We start from the raw sequence: 24078 nt of genomic DNA, 5'->3' as shown, positions 1-24078 counted from the left end.
TTCACCTGATTAGCCAGTCTGTCTGCTTCCTGACCTTGGCCTCAGTTAGTCAAGGTTCAACTCTAAGACTTTGTGCCATATTACTACCCCAGGAGGGATGAATACCATCTATTTTCAACATGTCAGGTCTGCCTCAAAACTTTTCCAATTGTCTATGAACTCTATATTATAGCACATGGTATTTTTAGAAATATCTTAAAGTGCCATGCAAATAATAAGTGCTATGGTATAAAGCAATTGTTTAAATGAACAAGACTTAAATGGCTTATTTATGAATTTATTAAAAAAAATAAAAAAGGACAATATCATTAACAGTTCTATTACCAAATAAATGATGTGGTATAGAAAAAAAGTATTCCAAAATCTACCCACTGCAACCCAGAATAAACATAAATAAAGTCACTGTAAACAGTCTACTAGGACTCCTTTATAAAAGTAAGAATCATAAAAAAACAAGAATAATTCCTAAAGTTCAGTCAAAAAAAAAAAAAAAAAATCTCACTAGCGAATAGAATTCACTGAATTCTATTCCCCCCACCCCCAATAAATTAACACAAGTACAACAATCCTACAGCAAATATGGAGTTCCCACGCACAAAAAATACAAAACTTAAAAAAATAAAAACACAGTTGAAGCAAAACCATTCACTCAACACAAACAAAAGAAGTCGGGGCAGCATTTCTTTTGGTTTCATTAGAATTTTAGAATAACGCACTTGTGGTTTCAAAACAACAAGACCCTCTAATGTGAAAAACAGACAAATACAGTTATATATAGTTATATAAATACATCAAAATATGTTAAAACTGTTGTAAAAACATTCTTAGTTTATAAAAACATTAATGCCAAATAAAAGCCTGTGTAAAAACTTCAATAATTTAAACATAAAAAAGCAAGCACTCTCACATTGTTTCAGCCCTGATCACACAATTTTTCTCTACTTTTTCATACAATTTATTCATTTTGTTCATTTGTTCCAGCATCCATGAGTAATTATGCACGGTATAATTCACTAAAATGTATAAATACTATAAAAATGTATGTACAGTACCCATTATTGTAAATCTTCAGATTTAAGTTAGTGTTAAGTAATTTACATTATTTACAGAATTGACTTCTGTGGAAATGAGACTGGAGTGGAAGATATAGAGTAGCAGAATGGAGTGGAAGATATAGAGTAGCAGAAACCACAGAAGTCACACAGCAGGTGCCAGTCAGGAATGACAGTTACTAAGGCTTTGAAAAGTGCCTGCATTTGCATTTGCATTGTCTTAGTCAATGTCACTGAGGTCACTAACAGGTTCATCTTGGACATGAGTCAGATGGTTCATGGCGCGGTTGAAGGCGGTCTGAACAGCTTTGCGGACGGCTGAGGTGCGTCCCTCCATCATCTTAATCTTGTCGATGGTTTTGTCAATACCGAGAGGAACCATCTTGCATTTAGAAAGCCACTGCCTGGAAAAGGGAAACAGCACACACAATCCTATTTTATAAAACTTCCACAAGTTGTTGCACATTTGCACATTTTGTGTATATTCATGTGATGCTTGTGTTTTCAGTGATTGGATCACTCTACCCCAGTAAAAGCCAGATATACAAACTGTGACAACACTGTTATCTGATAACGATTGAGTAACTGAAGCCACATTTAGAGGTAGTCTGGCAAAGATTTTGACCACATTTAATGAATCCAAATGAGCTTCCTTCATCTGCCGTCAGCCTAATAAGTAATATGTAATGGGTTAGGATGGAAATAAAATGTAATGTTTGTTTAAAGTAAAGTAACTTTGTTCTTATGTTATTTGTCCTCATTTAATTGTTTCCTTGTTTAATTGCCTTTAATAATGTTTTAACTTTATATTAATTAGGCTAGTAGTTCTTGCTGTGGTATCAAAATTGGAATTGTGAATTCTGAAATTTAATTGAGTAATATTTATCATAAGTGCTATTCATTTCTTTGAGTAAAACTTTTCTAATTACGGAGAACAACCGCACAATTTGACATTGTTGTCTGTAAAACAAGAACAAGTTAACTGCAGATGTGCAATACTTAGTGTTAGAAGTTTGCTCAAACCCCTAAATATAAGGATTAGTAATAGTGGTGCTTGACTTCGCAAACACTAATAAATAACCTCTAAAAATCTCACCAGCTACGTTTGTTGTCAAAGAAGAGAACAAGGTAAAGTTTCTCTTCGGACTTGTACTGCAACTGTTCTCCGATCCGTAGCACGTCCAGCGGGGGCATTGGGATAGAGACTCCATTGTGCTGGCACCCCACACGTGGCATATGAGGGTCTATGATCTGTAATGAAACCGTAACATTAAAGAACATGATGACAATCCTGGAAACAGTAAAATGACTAGGGCTGCCCCCTAATGGTTGACCAAGCGTTAGTCGATGAGAAAAGGCTTGGTCGGCAAAATCTGAATTAGTCAATTGGTCACAGAACAAAAAAGCTCCACAGGAAGTGGCAAAGTCATGCAGTCCGTGACGGATAAATCGTTCACACGGCTGTCCATGTAGTAATTATATCGGGTAGGAAATCCAAAGTGTAGTAGCCTAACTTTAACCACTTTACATGACCGCTCACTTTAACATTAATCTAGATAAATGTGCGCTATTATTATACACATATCCAATTACACCATCAATTTATTGTAGTCATGGAGTTTCAGATTTAAAATTTGTTTAATATGCATTTAAACGTACATCTCTGCATTGATAGGGGGCAGCAGAACAAAATAAGAGCAATAGGTTACTTTTAGTTTATTGTGTTAGTATGACTACAGGGAAAACTAAATGATCGGACAAAGTGGATTAGTGTCCCAATACGTTGGATAATTACTTCTCAAAAAAAAAGAAAAAAAAGAAATTGCTAATGGAGGGCAGGTAACTGAGCAGACAAGTGTCACTCATTCAGAAGATGAGAATTCCTCATTCCTTCGCTGCAATTTGAAGCGGTTATGGAGTGAGATCCAAATCCATTGTTCAATGGCGTAAGTAAGAAAAACTCACTGTTCAGAGGGTCAAAGCTAGTCAACAGTCTAGAAAATCAAGAGGATTTGGCATTTCCAATTAATGCATTAAATTATTATTAGGCTAATTTTTTTAATTAAATTAATATTATAATTAATTTGCTCCACAATAAATTAATAGCACATAACTGATGCTCTACGAGGATAATAAAAGATTAGTTAGATTAGCTTACTCCTTTCAAAAACAACTTAACACAAAATCTCTCATCATCTCTAAGAAAATATACGCCATTAATGCAGTGTCAGATGACAAAAGCTCAGTCAGTTTTTACTTTCAGTTTCTGTAGTGAATAATTGACTGGGGTTTGAGACTTCTTCACTAGCATAACTCTAGCGCAGTGGTCCTCAACCTTTTTTAGGCCAGTGCCCCCGAGTGTAAAGGGACATGTTCAGCACATGCCAAAAATATGCTGATGCACACTGTCCGATAACTGATAACTAAGTGTCATGGTTTAAAGGGGACATCGGATGAAATTTTCACTTTTTCAGCTTTTTTTGCATTTAGTTAGGTTCCTGGCTTGTCATCAATCAATCAATCAATCAATCAATCAATCAATCATTTTATTACTAAAGCACGTTTAACAAACACGAGTTGACCAAAATGCTTTACAGACCCAACCTTATAAAACATATAGACAAACAAAACAAAGCACTAAATAAACCACATGTAGCTAAGAACAGTTAAAAGCAGCAGAGAAGAGATAGGTCTTCAACCTAGATTTAAAACACTAAATGGAATCACAGGATTTAATGTGTAAAGGGAGACTATTCCAAAGACGCGGTGCTGCTACCGCAAAGGCACAATCTGCCCTGTAAATAGATAAAAAAACACCTTTAATACAATCCCCTTAATGCCCACTCACTGACTCAGACACTCAAGGAGAATCCCATGATCCACTATATCGAAGGCTACACTCAGATCCAGCAGCACTAAGGCAGAACAGATCCCAGAATCTACTGACAAAAGCAAGTCATTGGTCACCTTGAGAAGGGCAGTTTCTGTACTATGCTGAGGTCTAAAACCCGACTGGAATGTATCAAAAGTATTGTTTTTATTTAAAAAAGTTGAAAGTTGGTTAAGAACTACCTTCTCCAGCATTTTAGCATTTTTGAGGTAAGAGAATCAGGAAGAGCTTGAAAATGGCTTTGAACCCGGACAGAACTAGAGATGCTGGCTCTAATAACGGAGATTTTATCCATAAAAAACTGCACACACAAAAAAAAAAAAAATCACAAGCTCTCTCTGAATTCTCGAAAACAATAGGGTATGCAGGATTTAAAACTGTATTAATCACACGAAATAATATTTTAGGACTTTACTGATTCTTGGAGATTAAGAATTTCTCAATCGGAGAAATGCCATGCCTCAGCAGCTTTGACAAACTGTTGATAGACACCATACAGATTGTATGTATCTCATAAAGTATCTTAAATGAGACCTGTAGTCTATCTTTATTCCATTTCCTCAACGCCTGCCTCTATTTTTGTCTAAACAGTCGACTCTCAATCAATGAGCCAGGGCTGAGATACAGTTTTTGATTTTACCTGTTTCCAGGGGGCAATCCAATCCAAAATATGATTACAGCCCATATTGAAATCAGATACCAGCTCCTCTAAACCCTGAATAGATGGATTGTACTCAAAACCTGGCATAAGGGCATTGTACTGGTCAGAAAACTTAAAGAGGCAGAACCAGCATTGATAGCCTGAGCTCGACTGGCACGGGCCCCAAAGGGAGCCCAGCAAATGTGACATTAAACATAATAAAATGATCTGAGAGCCCTATGTTCTCAATAGTCAGGTCATCCACCGGTACACCCCAGGACAAAACCAAATCAACAGTATGCCCCTGCTTATGCGTAGCACCATCGACAGACTGCGTGAGGTTGAAAGAATCCAACATTAACAAAAAATCTTGTACAAAGGGCTTCTCAGGGCAGCAAATATGAATATTAAAATCACCCTATATAACAAGGCTATCATACGGAAGAGGATTAGGGCCAAGCAATAATAAAAAAATAAAACCATCTCGAGATTAAAGTCATTATAATGCGAGATTAAACTCGTTAAATTTCGAGAAAAAAAAGTCGAAATACAATCTTGAGAATAAACTCATTAAATATCGAGAATAAAGTCGTTGTGTTTCGAGAAAAAACTCGTTAAATTTCGAGAAAAAAAACTAAATACAATCTTGAGAATAAACTCATTAAATATCGAGAATTAAGTCATCGTGTTTCAAGAAAAAACTCTTTAAATTTCGAGAAAAAAAGTCAAAGTAATAGTGAGAATAAATTCATAAAATTTCGAGAATAAAGTCATTGTGTTTCGAGAAAAAAAGTCGAAATGAAATGTAGAGAATAACGCATTCGATCAGTGTGAAAAAAACTGATCCTGGTTACAATCGCTGAGCCAAGTTCAAATCTTGTGAAGAGATAAGATCATTAATTAAAAATGTTTTGTTACTAATAGATCTTGTATTGTAATATCAATACAATTGCCATATTAGCATAGACCCCGCCCTGAGCGAGTTGTAGCCATTTTCTCCAGGCCCGAGCAACTGTAGTGACAGGAATGTCTCAAAAGCAACTCAGGTTGTTGTTGGATGCAAGAGTGAACATAACAGTCTTAATTTACTCCCGACATCAGAGCCACTGAAGACGCAGTGGATTCGTTTTATTTTTGAAGGGAATGCGAGGGGTCAATACAAAGGGACAATACAAAACAGGTTTTGCTTAGTTGGAAGTTGTTACTCGAGGATGTTCGTGTTACAGCTTAGTCTCTAGATCGATACTGGTCCCGGCAGTAAAAAAAAAGGAGAGCGTGCACTTTTTTACAGGTCATAGGAGTTGTTTTACGGATATAAAGTTTACCAGTTTATTAAGCACCAAAAGGCATAAGGTCTGTATATATTTGTCTACTGTTAGCTGTAACGAGTGCTTATGTGTAATTCTCTGTGTATGTTGAGGATAATGCAAGAGAGAAATAGAGATATAGATTATGGAAGACTTTATTGTGCACTTCTTGTACAGTGTATTCAGCTCTATGGTGATTTTCTGGAGTGAAAACGGATGCTTCATCTTTTTTGTGATGTACAATAAACTCATCAGTAAAGTTTTGGCCATCATTCGGACAGGGTCCACTAAAACAGGCTTGTACTAATAGTGGATTAAAGCAAGATGAAAGTTCTTGATCTGTTGGGTATTTTTAGCTAAAACTTACATTCACACTCTGGGGACATCAAAAATGTATCTTGTAAAAGGGGCATCCGATGTCCCCTTTAAAATGTCTTGGCATTGTTTCTAAGGCTTTATAATCGCATTCTAAAATATTACATTCTAAGAAAAAAAAAAAAAAAAAGGAAAAACCAAAGTTTCAAGTTAAGTCAAGTTAAGATTCCAGCCAAATGAGCATGTAATCCAGAACTATTAAGAACTATTGATTACATGACAGCTGCCTTATAAGCCCAAGAAAATTTCAAAGTCCAATTGTTACATTTTGAAATATTATAGAAAGCATGGGAGATGCATTAGGGATGACCCAAAATTTCATCCCACAAAAAAAGATCCAAAATTGCGGGGGGAAAAAATAATTGGCAGATTTTTTTTTTTAACAGAAACCATTTCTTTAAAATCCACTAACAAAAACAAATAACATGGATAAAAAGTGTGAAATTATCTGTTTTATGTAAACAGTGACTTACAGTTGAGACAGGCACACCCTCTCTCTCTCTCTCTGTGTGTGTGGAGAGAGACTCATGGAGAAATCCAAACAAGTTCAACAGGACAAAAATTCATTAAAGCTTATGGAAGCATAACTGTAGTAAAAATTTACTTTAGTCTCCATTCCTAATCGGTATTCCTAAGTTATTAGTGCTTCAATAAAAAATAAGTCTACTCTCACTTGTGCAAAGGCTGTTTAACATTAAATAAACGCTATACGTGATAGAAAAGAAACAATGTCACATGTTTTACTTGTGTCTGTAATGTCAAAACTTGTCACATGCCTGTCCTGTCTTGTGACAATTTTCAGTATTATAAAGAATAAATAAAACATAACATGACAATTTACATGACATAACATGAAACGTTTTTAAAAGCAAATTTCTGTAGATGGGTTTCATGAGTATCTGTAGATAGAAAATAAGAAAGCTTACAGGATGTGAATAAGGGAGGAAGAAAGGAAGAGAGAGAGAGAAATAGCTAGTTTCTACACATGCACACTCAGACTCACCAGGGCAGGGTAGGAGGGGTATCCACTACATTTAGCCCAAACTAGTTTGAGAGGTTCCAGCATAACTGTGGTAGCACTAGTGGCCATCCAAATACTGCTGTTGCCAACTTCTATGAAAGCAGGAATATCAACAAAACATGTTATGATGGCACAAACATTAAACCATGATACTGACAATAACTACATAGTTAAGACTATTAAATATCCATTAGGTCTAAGTGATTGCCAGAAATAAAATCTCAATATTTTAGATAATATCGCATAGTATTTACACTGAAATGTCAAGACTTTTTTAAGCACTATCAAACAGCAACGATAGACAATTAGATTCATAATGTTTACATAAAACAAAGTTAAATGTTTAAAATAAGGCACATTTTCATGCATGCAGACATTTCTAATTATTAACTAGACAAGGAACTAGTGTGAGTGTGTGTGGTTTGCATTGTAGAACAAAACATGAAAGTATCGGCAAGTTATGTTTACCACAGGCTTTACTCAGAAAAAAGAAAAGAAAAATAAACATTCTAAAACTGCACAGGAAAATCTCAAATAGACTATCGGGTTCTGACGTCATCCCTGAGTCACTCTATTTTCAGTGACAATGATAAATAAAATAGCCGACTTGCTAATTCAATACTAACTTGTTTATAGAATTGTTGAAAAAAAACACAAGATCACACTCATAATTGTGAATATCAACACAGCATGTTTCATTGATTGCAATGGACAACTTGCACAGGTGTTAAACACATCAGTAAAAAGAATAGCGATGTGGATACCTACCAGCAGCTATTCTAGCAGCTTTGGCGAAATTTCTACTCTCGATGCAAGCAATAATCTCACTCTTGTCCTCCACTGTGTTTCTCCGGATGAGGGCCGGCTTTCCCTTCCCACACTTCGGAAGATTAAGTGCAATACTGCTAAAGACAGATGAGAAAACATGATGGTGTGATGTGGGAGATGAGCTCAAAAAATGACAACAACAAAAAGCACACATGAAAATAAGAATATAGAGATGTGCATTTGATATATTTCTTTATATATATATGTGTGTGTGTGTGTGTGTGTGTGTGTGTGTGTACAATTATTGGGAACCCTTCATTTAACACTTTGAGCACCCTTCAATTGCCAAGAAAACAGCTCTCAATTCCCTCTTATAACACATTAAGTTGATGAACACATGGCAAGGGATTTGAGCCCATTCCTCCATATAGGATCTTTCTGGATCCTTCAGAGGTTTTATGCTTGTTGACTCTCTTCTTCATCTCATCCCACAGGTTTTCTATGGGGTTTGGGCTAGGGGACTGCTATGTCCATGGTAAAACCTTAATTTTGTGGTCAATGAACCTTTTGGTTGTAGTTGATTTTGAGGTGTGCTTTGGACCATTGTCCTGCTAGAAGATCCTACCAGTTATGCTGCCTGACGGGTGCTGATATCTACCAGAGTTTATGGTACCATGTGTCCTAACAAGTTTTCCCAGGCATTTGAGGGGAATGGGGGGATAACCAAACATAAAGGCACAAATATTTGGCAGGAAAAAAAAATGTGAAAAAAAGTCATGTAGTCCACATTTATTTTTTGTCTAATCTTACTTAATTTGAAGGTTTCATTTTTGTGCATATTTTAAATCAAAGACTAAGAGAAATCGTTAAAAAAAACTTTTATTATTTTTATTACTGTCTTTTTATTATTGTTGTGTATTGTAAATGACAGATTATTTTTCTCAAAAAGGGATCTCAAAAACATGGACTGAATGTGACTGTCACATGACAAAGATTACCAGAACAGAGCACCCATGAGCCAAGATGGCAGTCTGCAGGTTGTATATTTTCAGGTATTCATGAACCAGTTAAACAACTGCCGTTGAGTTTAATCCCTTGGAAAGTATAAGATAATACCAATTCTTTTGTCTACACTAGTTCATGTAAAAAATGGTAAACAAAAAAATAGACTACATGAAATAAGCACAATGCTATTGAAAGGAAATGGAATATGTCACTGTCACAACAGTAAATGTCATCCTCTCAAAAGTAGTCTCTCAACTACCCACCTGTTGCTGGAAGACATGCTTGATTCAGAAGCGCACCTGCGACGAGGCTCCAACTGCCTGCTAGAAGACAACTCCTTCTCCTGATTCAGGCCAAACCCGTTTGACAGCCCTGACAGACACAAGGAAGAGTGAGAGGGAGCACTTTTACAAAAGTGCTAACGCTATTAAAGGGATAGTTCACCCAAAAATTTTAATTAGCCCATGATTTACTCACCCTCAAGTCATCCTAGGTGTACAGTATATGACATTCTTCTTTCAGACGAATACAATCGGAGTTATATTAAAAAATGTCCTGGCTCTTCCAAGCTTTATAATGGCAGTGAATGGACGTCCATAAAAGTGCATCTATCCATCATAAAAGTTCTCCACACGGCTCTGGGGGGTTAACAAAGGCCTTCTGAAGCAATGCGATGCGTTTGTGTAAGAAAAATATCCATATTTAAAACTTTACAAACTGTAATCTCTAACTTCCACTAACTGTCGTACGCACGTTCACGAGAGACTGGCATTCCAGCATATGATGTAGGACGCAGGTGTAGCATACGTTCCGGTGATGAATGCGGAAGCGCAGAGGATAGAGCAAAACAAAACACTGGTTGCAAATTAGAAGTCTAAAACCAGGGTGTTTAAAGAAAAATGTAGCACAAACAATTCAATTCTTCACATGGATGTCCTTCGATGTCAACAAACTTGGTTCTCACAAGAACTAGCATATTCTCACGGGAGCGCCCTACGTCATACGCTGGAACGCCAGTCTCTCGTGAACGAGCGTAGGACAGTTAACGGAAGTTGGAGATTCCAGTTTGTAAAGGTTTAAATTAGAGCCCGACCGATATATCGGCGGGCCGATATTATCGGCCGATATTAGGCATTTTCCTAACTATCGGTATCGGCATTTATAATGGCCGATAAATTAATATTTAAAAAAATGCAGCGTGCAGTGATTTATGTAAGGATGGCGCTGCCAATAAAGCCACCTAAAAGCTGTCACAAAGAACAGGCAAAAGTGGCAAAAAAATAACGGCCGCGTCCATGTAGACACCGTGTTAAAGCTCATTCTGCTACGTTACAACATCAAGCAATATTCCAATAATTTATGTAATTATAACACTTTATATAGGGCCATTTGCATTAAGAGTAGCCAGATGGACACGCGAGACGCGACATGTTCAGAATTAATACACTTTTAGTAAACTACAGAACAGCGCGAGCGGGAAGCGGCGCGGCGCACCTCACAGGCAGAGAACGCGTCCGAGAATGGACACTGCATTAGTGATATAAAACGCACACACACAGGTCTGTTAAATTAAGCAATACTTTTAAGGTAGTCTAATATTTTTCTGACTAACAAAATTACTGACACAGTAAAGGGTAGATTTAAATAAAGAAAAACGAAATTTAAATAAAGAAAACGAAATTTAAATAAAGAAATTAAACGAAATTTAAATAAAGAAAAACGAAATTTAAATAAAGAAAAACGAAATTTAAATAAAGAAATTAAACGAAATTTAAATAAAGAAAAACGAAATTTAAATAAAGAAAAACGAAATTTAAATAAAGAAAAACGAAATTAAGTTAAATTAAAAAACGAGATTAATTTCGATTGATAATAACGGGTAAAAAGGCTAATACATTTTGTTTCTATTATTCCATTTTCCACAATGTCAAAGCAACACAGCTTAACCCAAAACACAAGCTCAGACATGCACTTCGTCCATACAAACTCCGCTGTTCTGCGCTCTAGCCAGAGAACACTCCCGTTGCTGTAACACTTGCGGGTCAGTTCTATTTCTAGCTTGCATGCGTTTTCCGCGTGGCTCGAGCCGCGCCTGAGAGACGCGTCTCACGCAGGCAGTGTGCAAACTCCAACCTGTTAACATGGGAGCCGAAATAAAAACGGCCATGCCACGCAGTCAGTGTGTCGCCGGCCTTATTCAAGCGCGAATGAGAACCGTTTCGCGGGGGATCCCAGATGTGAAAAAAAAAAAAAAAACGAATGTCAAATTTTCAAATCGAATACCAACCCACCGAACGAATATTCTAATATTCGGGTCCAGCCCTATAGCCTAGTTTCACGTTTAGTACATTTTGCTTACTACTTATTTAAAATAGTATAAAACTACTGTACATATGAAAACGTTTTCATTATGATATTATTAATTTTACTTTACTAAAAAGATCTGAGTTCTTCCTCCACTGGTAGATATTAGAGAAATTAAGATTAAAAATAGAAGATAAGGTTTTGTCAGTGACACTTTTGATATATTTATTGATACAAGTTATGTTTTAAATAACGTGACTAAATTAAAAGACAAAGTCCTTAGTGAAGATTATGCAACAGTATTTAGAATATAATATAATATAAAATGCAATGCAAACTAGCTTGGTTACAGCTCAAATTCTCATTATATTATTCACCCTGCCTCCATTACATATCTTTGTCACACAAGTGTTTGATCAACACATTTGCGTGATCATTGCAAAACGTTTATATATTTATTCTGTTTATACTGTGTATTCTATATACAGTACCCATCAAAAGTTTGTACACACCAATTGGAAAGTGTGTCCAAACTTACTGTACTATAATACACATAAATAATATTGCTACTGTATTATAATATACACATAAATAATATCGGCCGATATATCGGTATCTGGCTTTTTTTTTTATCGGTATCGGCATCGGCGCCCAAAAATCCATATCGGTCGGGCTCTAGTTTAAATATGGATATTTTTCTTACACAAACGCATCCCTTGTTTCCAGAAGGCCTTTATTAACCCCCTGGAGCCATGTGGAGCACTTTTATGATGGATAGATGCACTTTTATGATGGATAGATGCACTTTTATGGACTTCAAAACAGAAATGGCCATTCACTGCCATTATAAAGCTTGGAAGAGCCATATACACCTAGTATGACTTAAGGGTGAGTAAACCATGGGCTAATTTTCATTTTTGGGTGAACTATCCCTTTAATTTGCATTTATATCAATCACAATGGTCTTGCCCATTTTGACTCTCTTCCTGCAGATTCTACCTGTGTCCAGCCGTTTGATGGGCGATTGGTCCTCGCAACTGTCTCCACTAGCACTCCGTGGCCTCTTCCTGTTGTGGAGCAGCGTCTCCAGGCGTGGTATGACGACTGACAGGAATGTTTTTGCACCTAACCGAGAACTGCCCTTGGGAGTTTCACCATCATCCACGGGCTTATGAGGGCTTGTGCTTTTTGATTTGCGGAAAAGCACAGAAGTCCGTCGGTTTACTGGGCTTGATGGCTCAGCCAGAGTTGACGTAGCTACCACACTGACATCGCTGTCCTCTATCTGCAGATGGGAGTGTCCATTGAGTGATTGGGAAACGCTATCCTTGCGGCGTCTGTGTTTGTCGGAGCAGGGTTCTATAGGTTTCAGGGTGGGTGGCTCAGAGTGACTTCCCGCGTTCATGAGTGGCAGCAGTGAAACAGATGGCTCAAGCTTAGGTGGGACAGATTTATCACCTGCCATGAAACAAGGAGATACTGTCACACATTGTATAAATTGCCAATGCATGGCATTTTTACATTTTCTCAGAAAAATGCGAGCTGTATTGTAGGTGGCTGACTGGACGATGCTATCCAGTTGCTTATGTGTGTTTTCGGTGCTATGCCATGCAGTTGCTAGAGCAGGGTTTCTCAACCATCCTGCTCCTGGAAGGGCCAGTCATGCAAAGTTTAGTTTCAACCCTGATCAAACTCATCTGCTTGTGATTTTCTAATAATCCTGAAGACCTTAATAGCTTGTTCAGGTATGTTTGATTAGGGTTGAAGCAGGACAATGGCACACCAGGAACATGATGTTACAAAATGATGTTCAAAAGGTGTTCCAAAGAGTGTTCCATAGTAGGGCTGCACAATACCGACAAAAACTTTTTCTGTGATGTACATATTGCAATATGAAAAAAAAAAAAAAAAGGAATTTTCGCCAGGTGACGTGAATAGCTCTATTTGGAAATAATCAATCTGATTTTGTAGGTGAATGCATCTGTATATATTTTAAAACAGCTTAAAAAAAATTGAATTTATGAATTATTTAATTCAAATCTGATAATCACACTTACAAAGCCATATCCCAATAATTATTTTATTTCAATATATTGTGCAATTGTTAGGCATTTGCTTAAGGTGTTACAAGTGGGTTTTTTCCACCTCATAGACCACGATCTTCCTAACAGTTCAGCCAAAAATGAAAATGTCCTAATTATTTACTCACCCCTAAGCCATCCAAGATATATATGACTTTCCTTCCTCACCTGAAGAGAAATTAAAGGAATAGTTCACTTAAAAATGAAAATTCTGTCATCATTTACTCACCCTCAAGTTGTTTCAAACCTCTATGAATTTCTGTCTTCTGCTGAACACAAAAGAAGATATTTTGAAGAATGTCGGTAACCAAACAGTTGATGGACCCCATTGACTTCCATAGTATTTTTTTTAAATTCATAGAAGTTTGAAACAACTTGTGGGTGAGTAAATTATGACAGAATTTTCATTTTTAAGTGAACTATTCCTTTAAGGTTTTGAAGGAAAACATTCCAGGTTTTTTCTCCATCTGAGAAAAGATGGAGTGAATGGTGCAAAATGTAGTCTTACGTCGCGAGTAACCATCCCAATATGCTCATGTCACATGCGAGGCTCTGAACTCAACCCTCTCGTCTTGAGGTGAGTAAATAACCAGGAAATTTTCTTTTTTGGTTGAACTATTCCTTTAACTGATGCACGTACTTCAACTTGATTTCCTGTTAAGACTGGACTCAAGAACATTCACAGCAATGTGAATAAAACAATTAAAACAATTACATTAAAACAATAATTCTACAAACCTGGACTAGAGACAACGAAACAAGGGGACAGAATTATCTCTTTTCAAACCTCATCCATCCTGAGCTTTTCTCTCCCTCAAGTCAGGTCATTTAAAGTTCACTCATCGTGCCAAATGTTCACTTAGAATTCTTATATACCACATATAAAATATAATAATATGTCCAAGTGCGATTGGTAAAATTGTCTCAATTTCAAACATGTTAAGTGCACTTTACAGAAACGCAAGAAAGAGACCTGCAAACAGAATACGTTCAACCATGCTGATGGATTCCACTGTCGGGCCAACGGTTGATTCATATAAGGTCTTGGGAGTCTCTACTAATCTACTAATGAGTTTAATAAGGTGTGTTTGATATAGGATTCATACAAAGCATGCAGTGTTCTCCAGTGTGAACTTCAAGACCAGGGTTGGGAACCATTGTCTAACAAGGTGAAAAATGATAAGTCTCATTGATTAGAAAAGCATTATCACATCTGGAAACAAACAAGTAGTTGTTTGATTGTTTATATTAAGTGTATTTTGGGGCATTTTTAGCTTTTATTGGACAGGAAAATTAGATAGAGAGAGGGGGTTTGGATCAGAAAAGCTGGGACTCTAACCTGGGACAATGGTGATATGTCAAAGTGTTGCCGACAAGGCTTTGACAAATGTTTAACTGGTTAATAGCAAGAAAACTTCAAACCAAGATTTTTCAAACAAACCTTTTTGAAGGATATGGCCAGCTTGTTCCTCAGCATTCTTCAGTTCAGCAGCAGGAAGAGCTTTCCTCAAACTCAGCTCCATCCTCACGTCACCAATGATTTTCTTGAGCAGCTTCAGTCGTCTGCTCCGTGACGGGCTACATTTCATTGCCGTAGTTAGATCCAACTTTTCTAGTAGCTCCCTCAGCTGCTCTTCAAATGACATCTGCTCCCGATTGGCTGGAACCAATAAGCGGTCCACTGAAAGAAGAATAATAATTGTTTATCGATTGATTTGTTAAAACGTAGGGATGGGAACTGCAAGGAATTTAATGGTTCTGATTCCACTTCTATTCCGATTTAAAAATTCCATTAGTGATTCTTAGTTTCAAGGGAGCAGTAAATTGACCAGTACCAGTCAGTGCATTTACGAGTGATATTTATCAAGAAATGCCATTGCTTAGAGACAAAGACATGGGATCCCATCATACATTTAGCGCAATGCGGCACCAGGCACGGTGCAAGTGTTTTTTGCTAGTTTCAGCCCGACGCAATTTTTAATTTTCACGTCCTGCGCCACATTGTTTAAATAGCAAATGCATTTGTGCCCATTTGTGCTAGTCTGAAAACGAGGTGTGTACAGGCGCATTGTTGGTGCGTTGCTATTTTGAAGCAACTGAAATAGACTAAATTGCGGCAAAAAAAAAAAACTTCATTGTACTTTTTTGTTTTTATTTAAAGAGCGCGTTAGTAATATGAGCCTATAGGCGGGTCCGCAATGCGCGTACACTTTGTCCCGTAGATGGTCTTGCTTGTACGCTTTAACCTCGCACACAAGCAGATCCATTTTCTCGCTAGAGAAGCGTTCGGTTTTTCCACTTGCAAATTCTGCCATGTAAATAGCAAATCTGTCATGGCACCGAGCGCAACTGTCTTTTAAAAGGAATGGGAGATGAGACTGTGATTAGTTTATTGCACGTTACGCCCAAAACACACCCATTACTCATTAAGAAAATAGGGACAACCCTTTTAGACCATGCGCCGGGAGCGCCGACCATTTGTCCCGTCGTTAAACTAGCAAAAGTGAATTCGGACACGAAAATAGGGCCCATGAGCTTGAATAAAATATACTTCTTTTGCCATATTTTTTTTTAAAAGACAAAAGAAAAACAGTGGGTGTATGTTTGATTCACAATTTGTTTTACATGTAAATACACCATGTTTTACACCATCACATAAGGTGCAGTGAGTTTAGTTTGCTTTATGTCCATGAATAATTCCATTTTAAGCACAAATTGTCACTGTGGCTGGTGGACAAAAAAAAAATGTGTACCCTGGGTTACCAGTAAGTTTGTGCATTTACCATCTTCCCAGGAGAAGGGTGCGCATGGCTCAATCTTGGGTTGTTCAAGCAGGTGCATGCCAGTTTCAAAATCGAAGCCGATTGTCTGAACATCTCGACGAGTTTTCCTGAGCACAGCTCCACCCTGGTCTCTCAATCTAACAGCAGCCCTGTAGAAGAATGAATCCTTGCCATTGTACTTCATGCAGTTTTCAATAATGAGATTGAAGTCTGCTTCAAATTCATCCAGATATTTGTAGCCTTGTGCATCAATGCGTTTGCTCATGGTGGAAAAATCCATTGGGTGTATGATGTGGTCCATATAGTCAGGCACCTGTGAGCAACACACACAAAATAATGGTGAAATTCAGATCCGTGATAAAGACTCTCAAGCCTCTTCTATTTACCTGTATTTTCAAGTCATAGATCAATAGAAGAAACTTCATTCAATTTTGTAAGTGCTCTAAAATCAGGTATGGCTGATATTCAGAATTAAGTTATCGAAATCAGATCAGTAAAGGAAAAAGTGGTATCGGTGCACCACTACTAATGATCGAATTCATCACGCAGTGCTTTCAGAGTGTTTCAGAGTGTTAAAAGCACCCCCCCAAAAAAAAGCAAATGAAAGAAAGTGACGAAAGAGGAGAGAAATGGAGAAGGGTGGCAGAGCGAGATTAGGAGGGAGAAAAGGACAGGAACAGTGTCGGACTGTATGGCAAAAGATTGTGTGTGATCCAATGTGTTAATATCATAGACTGTAAAAAATAGGGTTAATATTGGCTATATTAATATTTGTCAAACAAAAATACTGAACTGCTCATTCAGCTTTAATCAACAATGGTTGAATGGTTGGTTTAATTAAGAAAGTACACTAAACTGATCATGAAAAACTCCTGGTTTGCTAAAATAATAAATTAAATATAATTAATTATGTATATACATATATAAATATAAAAATATAAATTTTATCAGCATGAGGCCGTAAATACTGTACTTGATGCAACAAAGTGAACGTTGTAAAACAATTTGTCCTTAGTGTCAGAAGTAGCGCAAGTGCTTGGAGTATGTCAGAAACAGAATAGGTCGGTTTTGCAAGAGCTAGAAATTATCTTCTTGACTTAATTTTTTAAAACAAGCAAACACAATGGCTATAAAAAAAGACTACACAACACTGATAAAATAGTAGGTAAAAAATTAATCCGAGATAAAACATGTAAGATCTTACTTCACCTTTAAAGGGTCACAAAACGCTAAACTACATTTTCTAGATTTCAACAAGTTGTTTGTGCTGCAGATCATATAATACAATGTTAGCATTCATTCATTTTAATTGTTTTTAACAGCATCGGTATAGATGATACTGGCCTTTATTCACAATATTTATTAAAGGGACATTGTGTAGGAATTTCTCCCATCTAGCGGTGAAATAGTATTTTGCATTCAAACAAATAGTGCTCTCCAGCGCCTCACATTTTCAAATGCGTGTTGCATCTACGGTAGCCGTTATGTACCAAAAAGCTATGACAGGATGTCTTATAATAGCACTTCGAGTTTTCCTTCGGGTGAACAGATTTGTTATTTAAAACAAACTGAAACTTGAATCAACAAAAAAAAGAATGTTACAGTATAAATTACTGACTGTGAAAAACATTAACTATGGTAGTACTAGTTAGTAGTAATGCCTTCTTTATTTGTTATATTTTTTGAAGTACGTGCATTGTTAGATATCATCATCATCCGTGCCTTCTCTAACGTTACTTTACTCAATAGCTGCTATTCATCAAAGAGCCTGTTTAACGTACTATGAATAGAATAGATAAATAGATAGAACTATAAATGTTCTACTGTCTATATAATAAAGTTCACAACCAAGCAATGAAAAAAAAGCTTGTAATTAAGACCGTAACATTGACTTACCTGTCGAGAAGAAAGCAGGCAACTTCAGCATCTCTTTTGAAAGCTTTCTCCTGCATTAGCTATCCCGACATTAACCCTTGTTTTTGTAATCTCCGGTCACGTTTCCTTTTACGGTCTATTTTGGACTTTTTTGACGACGAGGACTCCTTATCCTGTGACTCATATGTATGTATGAATAAACAGTGTATAAATAACCGTGCAGTGCATCCTTTTAAACTTGCCGCGGCAGTGACAAGCGCCTCTCTCTGCTCTGCTCCTCCGCTTCTGCTGACTTCAGTCACGTGACGCTGGTTCTGAACGAAAACGCGTTGTGGAAACGCGTTGGCCTAGTACTTTTTGTCCCTCTCTGCTATTATAGTTTTTCAAGATGGCGGAACTACATGGAAGCCTCCGAGGACCTACCCGTCCCATGTATATAAAGATAATAAATTCTTCGTTTACGAGGATTAGTCTGATCATTGGCATAGGTATTTGTACACCATTGAGGGCATATTTATGAATAAAAATATTGATTTTAGATAATAAAATACCTAAAAAGCTACACATTGTCCCTTTAAAAAGATGCCATTAAAAAAGTACTTATGTGAAAATATATTCATGAATACAAATTTTAATGTTGGGTGTGATTAATAATGATTAGTTACAGAAACATGTGCGATTAATTCACATCAGTGACATCACTATTATTTTCGTCTTTGTCTGTACATAAACATTCATCATTCAAACTGAATATAACGGTAATACAGCTGGTTGGACACTATGTGGTGCTATGGGGTCATTTTTGTTGTTCAATGGCTGCAATAATGCAAGGCTGCTCAAGTTCAAACTGACTTAATTATTAATTTTAAATACATTAAATAAACTTATAATTCATTTATTCTAAAAAAATAAGTGCAGCTAGATTAAATGAAAAGTGCTGTTCACCAAGCCTCTACTTTTTCAAGAGTTTGGTCATTCCTTTAATGGTCTTCAATGCGGCTAGATTGATACCTTCACAGTGTATATGGTTCACTCACTGTATTATTAATTGTAACCGGATCATGACCCACTGACTTTTCTTAAATGTGTCTCTGACCTCGCACAATTGTTCACATCAAATAAAAATATTTGTAATATTGATATATTTTGTAATTTTATCATTTTGATACGTTGGTAAAGAAAATCTGACTTTCAATACATTAATTTAGCTTAATTTATCATGGGTCGTAGACTCTTTATTAGGCAATTATTCATTATTCAAAGCTTATTTATTCATTGAGCTATTGATAGCAGCTGTTGTTAATAAGTTTTAATTCATATTTGTCTGCTTTTACCTGATATACAGTCAACCCAAAATTTATTCAGACACCTTCAACATTTCCCACATTATCACAGTTTATTCACTATAGTTTATACAGTTTATTCACTATAGACTGTCTCACAAATGAATTAGGTTGAATAGCTGTCGGCTATTAAATGTAAGTGTTTGAATAATTTTGGTCTCAAATTTTTATACATTTTACTGGTAGTCCACTCTATGAAGAATTTTTGGGTATAATGTGTCACAGTTTACTTTATTTTGCTATTCTCACTTACATTAAATTAACTATAGTGTCCTGCACCCACAAGTAAAAAAATATATAAAAAATTATATCTTGTGTCTGAATCATTTTTGGTTCGACCGTATATTGTGCACCCTGATTTAGCTTATAAAATTCTCCAAGCAGATGTTTTGCTTGAAAAGCATGCTTGTGCTATGTTTCTTTAAAATTTGCATTCGTTTTGTTATTTTCTTTTGACCACTTAAGTTACATTAAAATGTATAAAATACTTTTTGTATGTAGACAATCTATGCAAAGTGAAATGCCTTCTGACTTCTTTTAAAGTTAAGGAAACTGCAGTGCAGACCAACCTCTTTAATGCTGACAGGCTCTGCAAAAATGTGTGCCTGGTCTTTCTCCTGTAACTGATCAAGAACAGCCCTCAGAAGGACTGTGAAAGGAGTGAGTTGGAACTCCATTAAAGTCTGCTGGAGCTTTATCTGCAACAGAATCACATGAGTCATCATCCAAGAACATGCACATGCACACAGTTAAACATTAGCAATACAAATGCTTTATCTTGACGTAGGAAAGCATTAGTGTTATCATACCTCCTCTCTCTTGAGTTTCTCTCTCTTCCTAATGAGCTCCAGCAGGAGTCGTGCTCGCTCAAGGTCAAGTCTCAACCGTTGCCACTCTTTCAGCTGCTCCTTCAATGCTCGAGACTCCTCCTCTGACTGTTTCTGTCGTTACAATGGTTTAAAGTTTAAAAATAAACTATTATCAATAGGGTTGTAACGATACCCTCATGTCACGATTCGATACATATCACGATACTGAACTCACGATACGATATTATCGCGATACTCCAAGACATATGGTAAAAGGTTAACAAAAAATATGTCCCGTTGATTCAAATGCTAAATTTGATATTACATTGTGGGTGTAAATTAATAGGCTTGGACGTGGTGCTGGAAACCCAATGCACAGGACAAATAGAGACACCAGAATAAAAATATTCATGATTCTGAAGCTGAAAATACAGAATTATTTTAGACGAATATGTATGTATCCACTCTGTCACTGACTAGATATATTAAAATATGTTACTCTTTACTGGTAACATAAGACATTTGGCATTATCAGGACCCACAAATATTCCCCCATTGCATTATACATTATATTCAACATTAGATATAGTAGTTTATTGTAGTAATGACACTAAAACTCTGTAAACTTTTTCTTCACAGTAATTTTTATCTTGGGTGAACTATACACAATACATAGTCACTATCCACAATACATTGATGCATTTTTGTACTGCGATATATTGTGACACAATATATTGTTACAACCCTAGTTATTAATATTCAAAAATGTGCTTAGGCATTATTTACCGGTTGTGTATTTTTCTGGGAATGTAGGCTAGTTTGGAGGCGTCTGTTGAGCGGCACTCCATTCCTTGACTGTCTTTTCAGGGTCCAATACTTCAAGACAAGCTCGCCAAATGCTGTCTTCTTCTGTAAAGAAACTTGATTGAGGATTGTGTTTAACCTGTAGGAGAATGACAGTGTATAATGAAGTGAAATATTTTAAACAATGTTGCAATCTAGTAGCTAATGCTAAAAAGAGAGCATAGCACTGAAATGGCTTAAAAGGGTCTGATGATATCTCAAAATCAACAGATTCGAACATACCTTTCAGATGAAAAGCTGGGTACAGACACAGAGGGAACTGGGGCTACAACATCTACCTCATTGTTTTTAAGTCTCTTCTGCTTTTTTAATCCTGTCCTGCTGCTCTTTTTGTCCACTGACTGACAAAGTCTGTAATTTGTCTTAATGTCATTATATATTGTAAGAGGTCTTTTAACAGAGCCGTTTGGGGTGTGGGCCCCACAGTAAGCTGTCTTTTTTACTGACAAGGTTGGTAAACCCGAGTCAGTCAACTCTTTAATGGGCTCCATCTTCATAAAGAGACCGGCCTTCTGCGCACAGCTGACATGGAAAGCGGTGTAGCAGTTGGCTTTGTGGCACTGGATACAAGCCCCAACTCCTTTTTCTTTACAGAGGTAGCAGGTGAGCTTCCACCGAGCAGATGGGATGTTTGAGACACCATCGATAGGCTCAATGAAGACCGTATTGGAGAACCCAACCTCCGGAACCCATAAAGCACAAACCACGTGTCCCCATCGGTCATCTTCCGTCTTTTTGACTGCTCCTCCCTTGTTAGGGCAGAGGATGCAGTTAGCGGGTTGTGTAGGAGACTGAAGACAATGTCGGCAAAGCCACTGGCCCTCTGGAATATACGGAACACCATAACAATCCTGATGAACGGCTAGGTTGCACATATCACAGAAGAGGATGGCGTTGCTGTCCATGCAATCTCCATCCATACATATGCAGCAAACAGCATCTTCATCAATTAAGGACTGGAGGTTCTGTTGGCCCTGACTCTCTAAGAATGATTCTTTTTCAAAACGGTCAAGAAGGAATTCGAAGGCATTTGGGGAAACCTGGTTAAGGCCTTCGCACTTTCTTTTGTCGTTGACCAGCTCAAGCCAGGCATAGTCTTCTTCGTCCATATCATACTCCACCTCCTCGTTCAGCTCTTCTGAAGTTTTCTCCTCATACTTGTAGTATGTAGATGGTCTGTGTGGGATTGCTGGAAGATTGTAATCCACTGTGCGGAATTTGGGCTCGGGAAGTGTGCAATCTTGCACCGAAGCCTTTTGCACTGTGACAGCGGCGTTCTTTTTCTGCTGGTTGTTTCTGAGGCGTGCAGAACTTACCAAAACCTGCTGGTGTTTTTCAGCGTTCTCCTTATTGCTAGTGCACTCTATAATTTCCTGCGCCATGGGATCCTCATCCGTTATGATGTCGAGCTTGTCAAAGATGCTGATCCGGTGCAGCCGGCCATCGACTTCTAGTTCCACCATCGTCTGGGCCTGGGCGCAAGTCAGCGTCTTGTGGTTTGAGGAATGTTTGATGGGACAAGGCAGCCGCTGGGGGGTGTATACTTTGTTAGGCAGAGATTTTCTTTTCATTGGGGATCCCTACAAAGCTGAAAAGAGAGAACTACTGTTATTCCTAACACAAAACAGTGCAGCAGAATTAGTCAAAATAAGTCAAACCACGCTTATTTACTTGACTGCTCCTAAATAACTTTTCTGTCATCAGGGAGAAAGTTATTCAAACTTACTGGGTTGTCATGGTACAATGATAGCAATACCATGATACTTTTAATACATACCTCGGCAGTGCAATGTATTTCTAATTATACTGCAGTTTTACCTCGGTATTATTAAGGTACTACAAGAGAACATTGATTACTAATGCTTCAAATCGAAGCGTTTTCGGAATCATAGGTGAGAGTTTAGAGACGTACGATTCCAAGCATTTTGGTCATTATATGTGCATTGCAAACATTCGATTAGAAGCTTCTTTTTTTAACATCAGGGCCGCGTTTAGGGATCGTCTATCCCTTTAAATGCTGTCTAGGCAGGCATTTCCTTATGTGTTGAGACCATAACGATGCACATTCAAACGTTATCGCTTTATAACCCCATGCATTATTAAAACACGTTCACCCCTGCAAATCGCAAAACATTGACCGATATTTTAGGATCATATTACCTCTGATGGATAAAGAGAGGAGCAGCTTTCTAACGCGATGGCGAGATGGCCTGCCGTGATTCCGTACACAATGTTCTCATCCACAGCCCACTGATTTAGTTCTGCATGGGTAAATCTGGAATGCGGCAGAACCTTAACCACAGCGGCCGCCAGGACTATAATACTGGACTAATAATCACTAGGAGAACACTTGGTTTAAGTGCCATTCAAAGGCAGGGTCGTTTCCTTCCCTGCAACGAGCGGCGAGTCGATGCGATTCTGCGCCTGCAACCAACAACAATGCGGATGGTTCACTACGAATGGACGTCCTACCCGCAACGCGCTACGTCATGACGTACAGGCTGGGCTACATTACTTCATTGTTATTATGAACATATTTCATTAAGGAAATGTACTTTATTTATTTGGTTCTGTTTCCAGACAACTTTTTAAATTGTTTTTAGTCGATGAAAAATTCGTTCTAACTTTCCAAAGAAAGAAAGCGCAAGGAAGGCTGATCATAAAACATGTGACTTAGTTTTATTCAATTCGTTTATACTACTCTTTTTTATTTGCACTATTTATTTATAATATAGCCATGGTTGTTGTTTGTAATGTTATGCATCTTTAATTGTTTCAACAACAACAACAAAATCCCCAAATCCCAACCTATTTACATACATATTTATTTACATGTACATTTGTATCACTATCATAAACAGGAAATATACACGAATAGAAAGCTGGTTAAGGACAATATAGAGTACCTCTTAATCAGCAAAAAAAAATAAAAAAATTTACCACTGCCCTTAACACATTTAA

General features: G+C 37.2%; 1 protein-coding gene across 2 annotated transcripts; it reads right to left on the bottom strand.

The window, feature by feature from the left end:
* Positions 1 to 260: 260 nt before the first annotated feature.
* brd1a (bromodomain containing 1a) lies at positions 261 to 23587 on the bottom strand. 2 transcript variants are annotated; one of them, XM_084111348.1, is made up of 13 exons: positions 23278 to 23587; positions 21340 to 22705; positions 21040 to 21196; positions 20254 to 20385; positions 20014 to 20142; positions 16227 to 16539; positions 14885 to 15124; positions 12362 to 12820; positions 9322 to 9430; positions 8054 to 8190; positions 7268 to 7377; positions 2149 to 2303; positions 261 to 1456 (listed from the first exon to the last, which is right to left on the bottom strand). In XM_084111348.1, the coding sequence occupies exons 2-13, from the start codon at positions 22686 to 22688 to the stop codon at positions 1273 to 1275; spliced, it is 3474 nt and encodes a 1157-aa protein (XP_083967474.1). In that variant the 5' UTR covers positions 22689 to 22705; positions 23278 to 23587; the 3' UTR covers positions 261 to 1272. The 2 variants fall into 2 exon arrangements, with proteins under 2 accessions (XP_083967474.1, XP_083967475.1); XM_084111349.1 differs by having other exon boundaries at positions 262 to 1456; positions 8054 to 8187.
* Positions 23588 to 24078: the final 491 nt, after the last annotated feature.

Source organism: Abramis brama (assembly GCF_963993115.1).
Source record: "Abramis brama genome assembly, chromosome: 4".
In the NCBI taxonomy this organism is placed as follows: domain Eukaryota; kingdom Metazoa; phylum Chordata; class Actinopteri; order Cypriniformes; family Leuciscidae; genus Abramis; species Abramis brama.
This window is presented reverse-complemented; position numbering and strand designations above follow the sequence as displayed.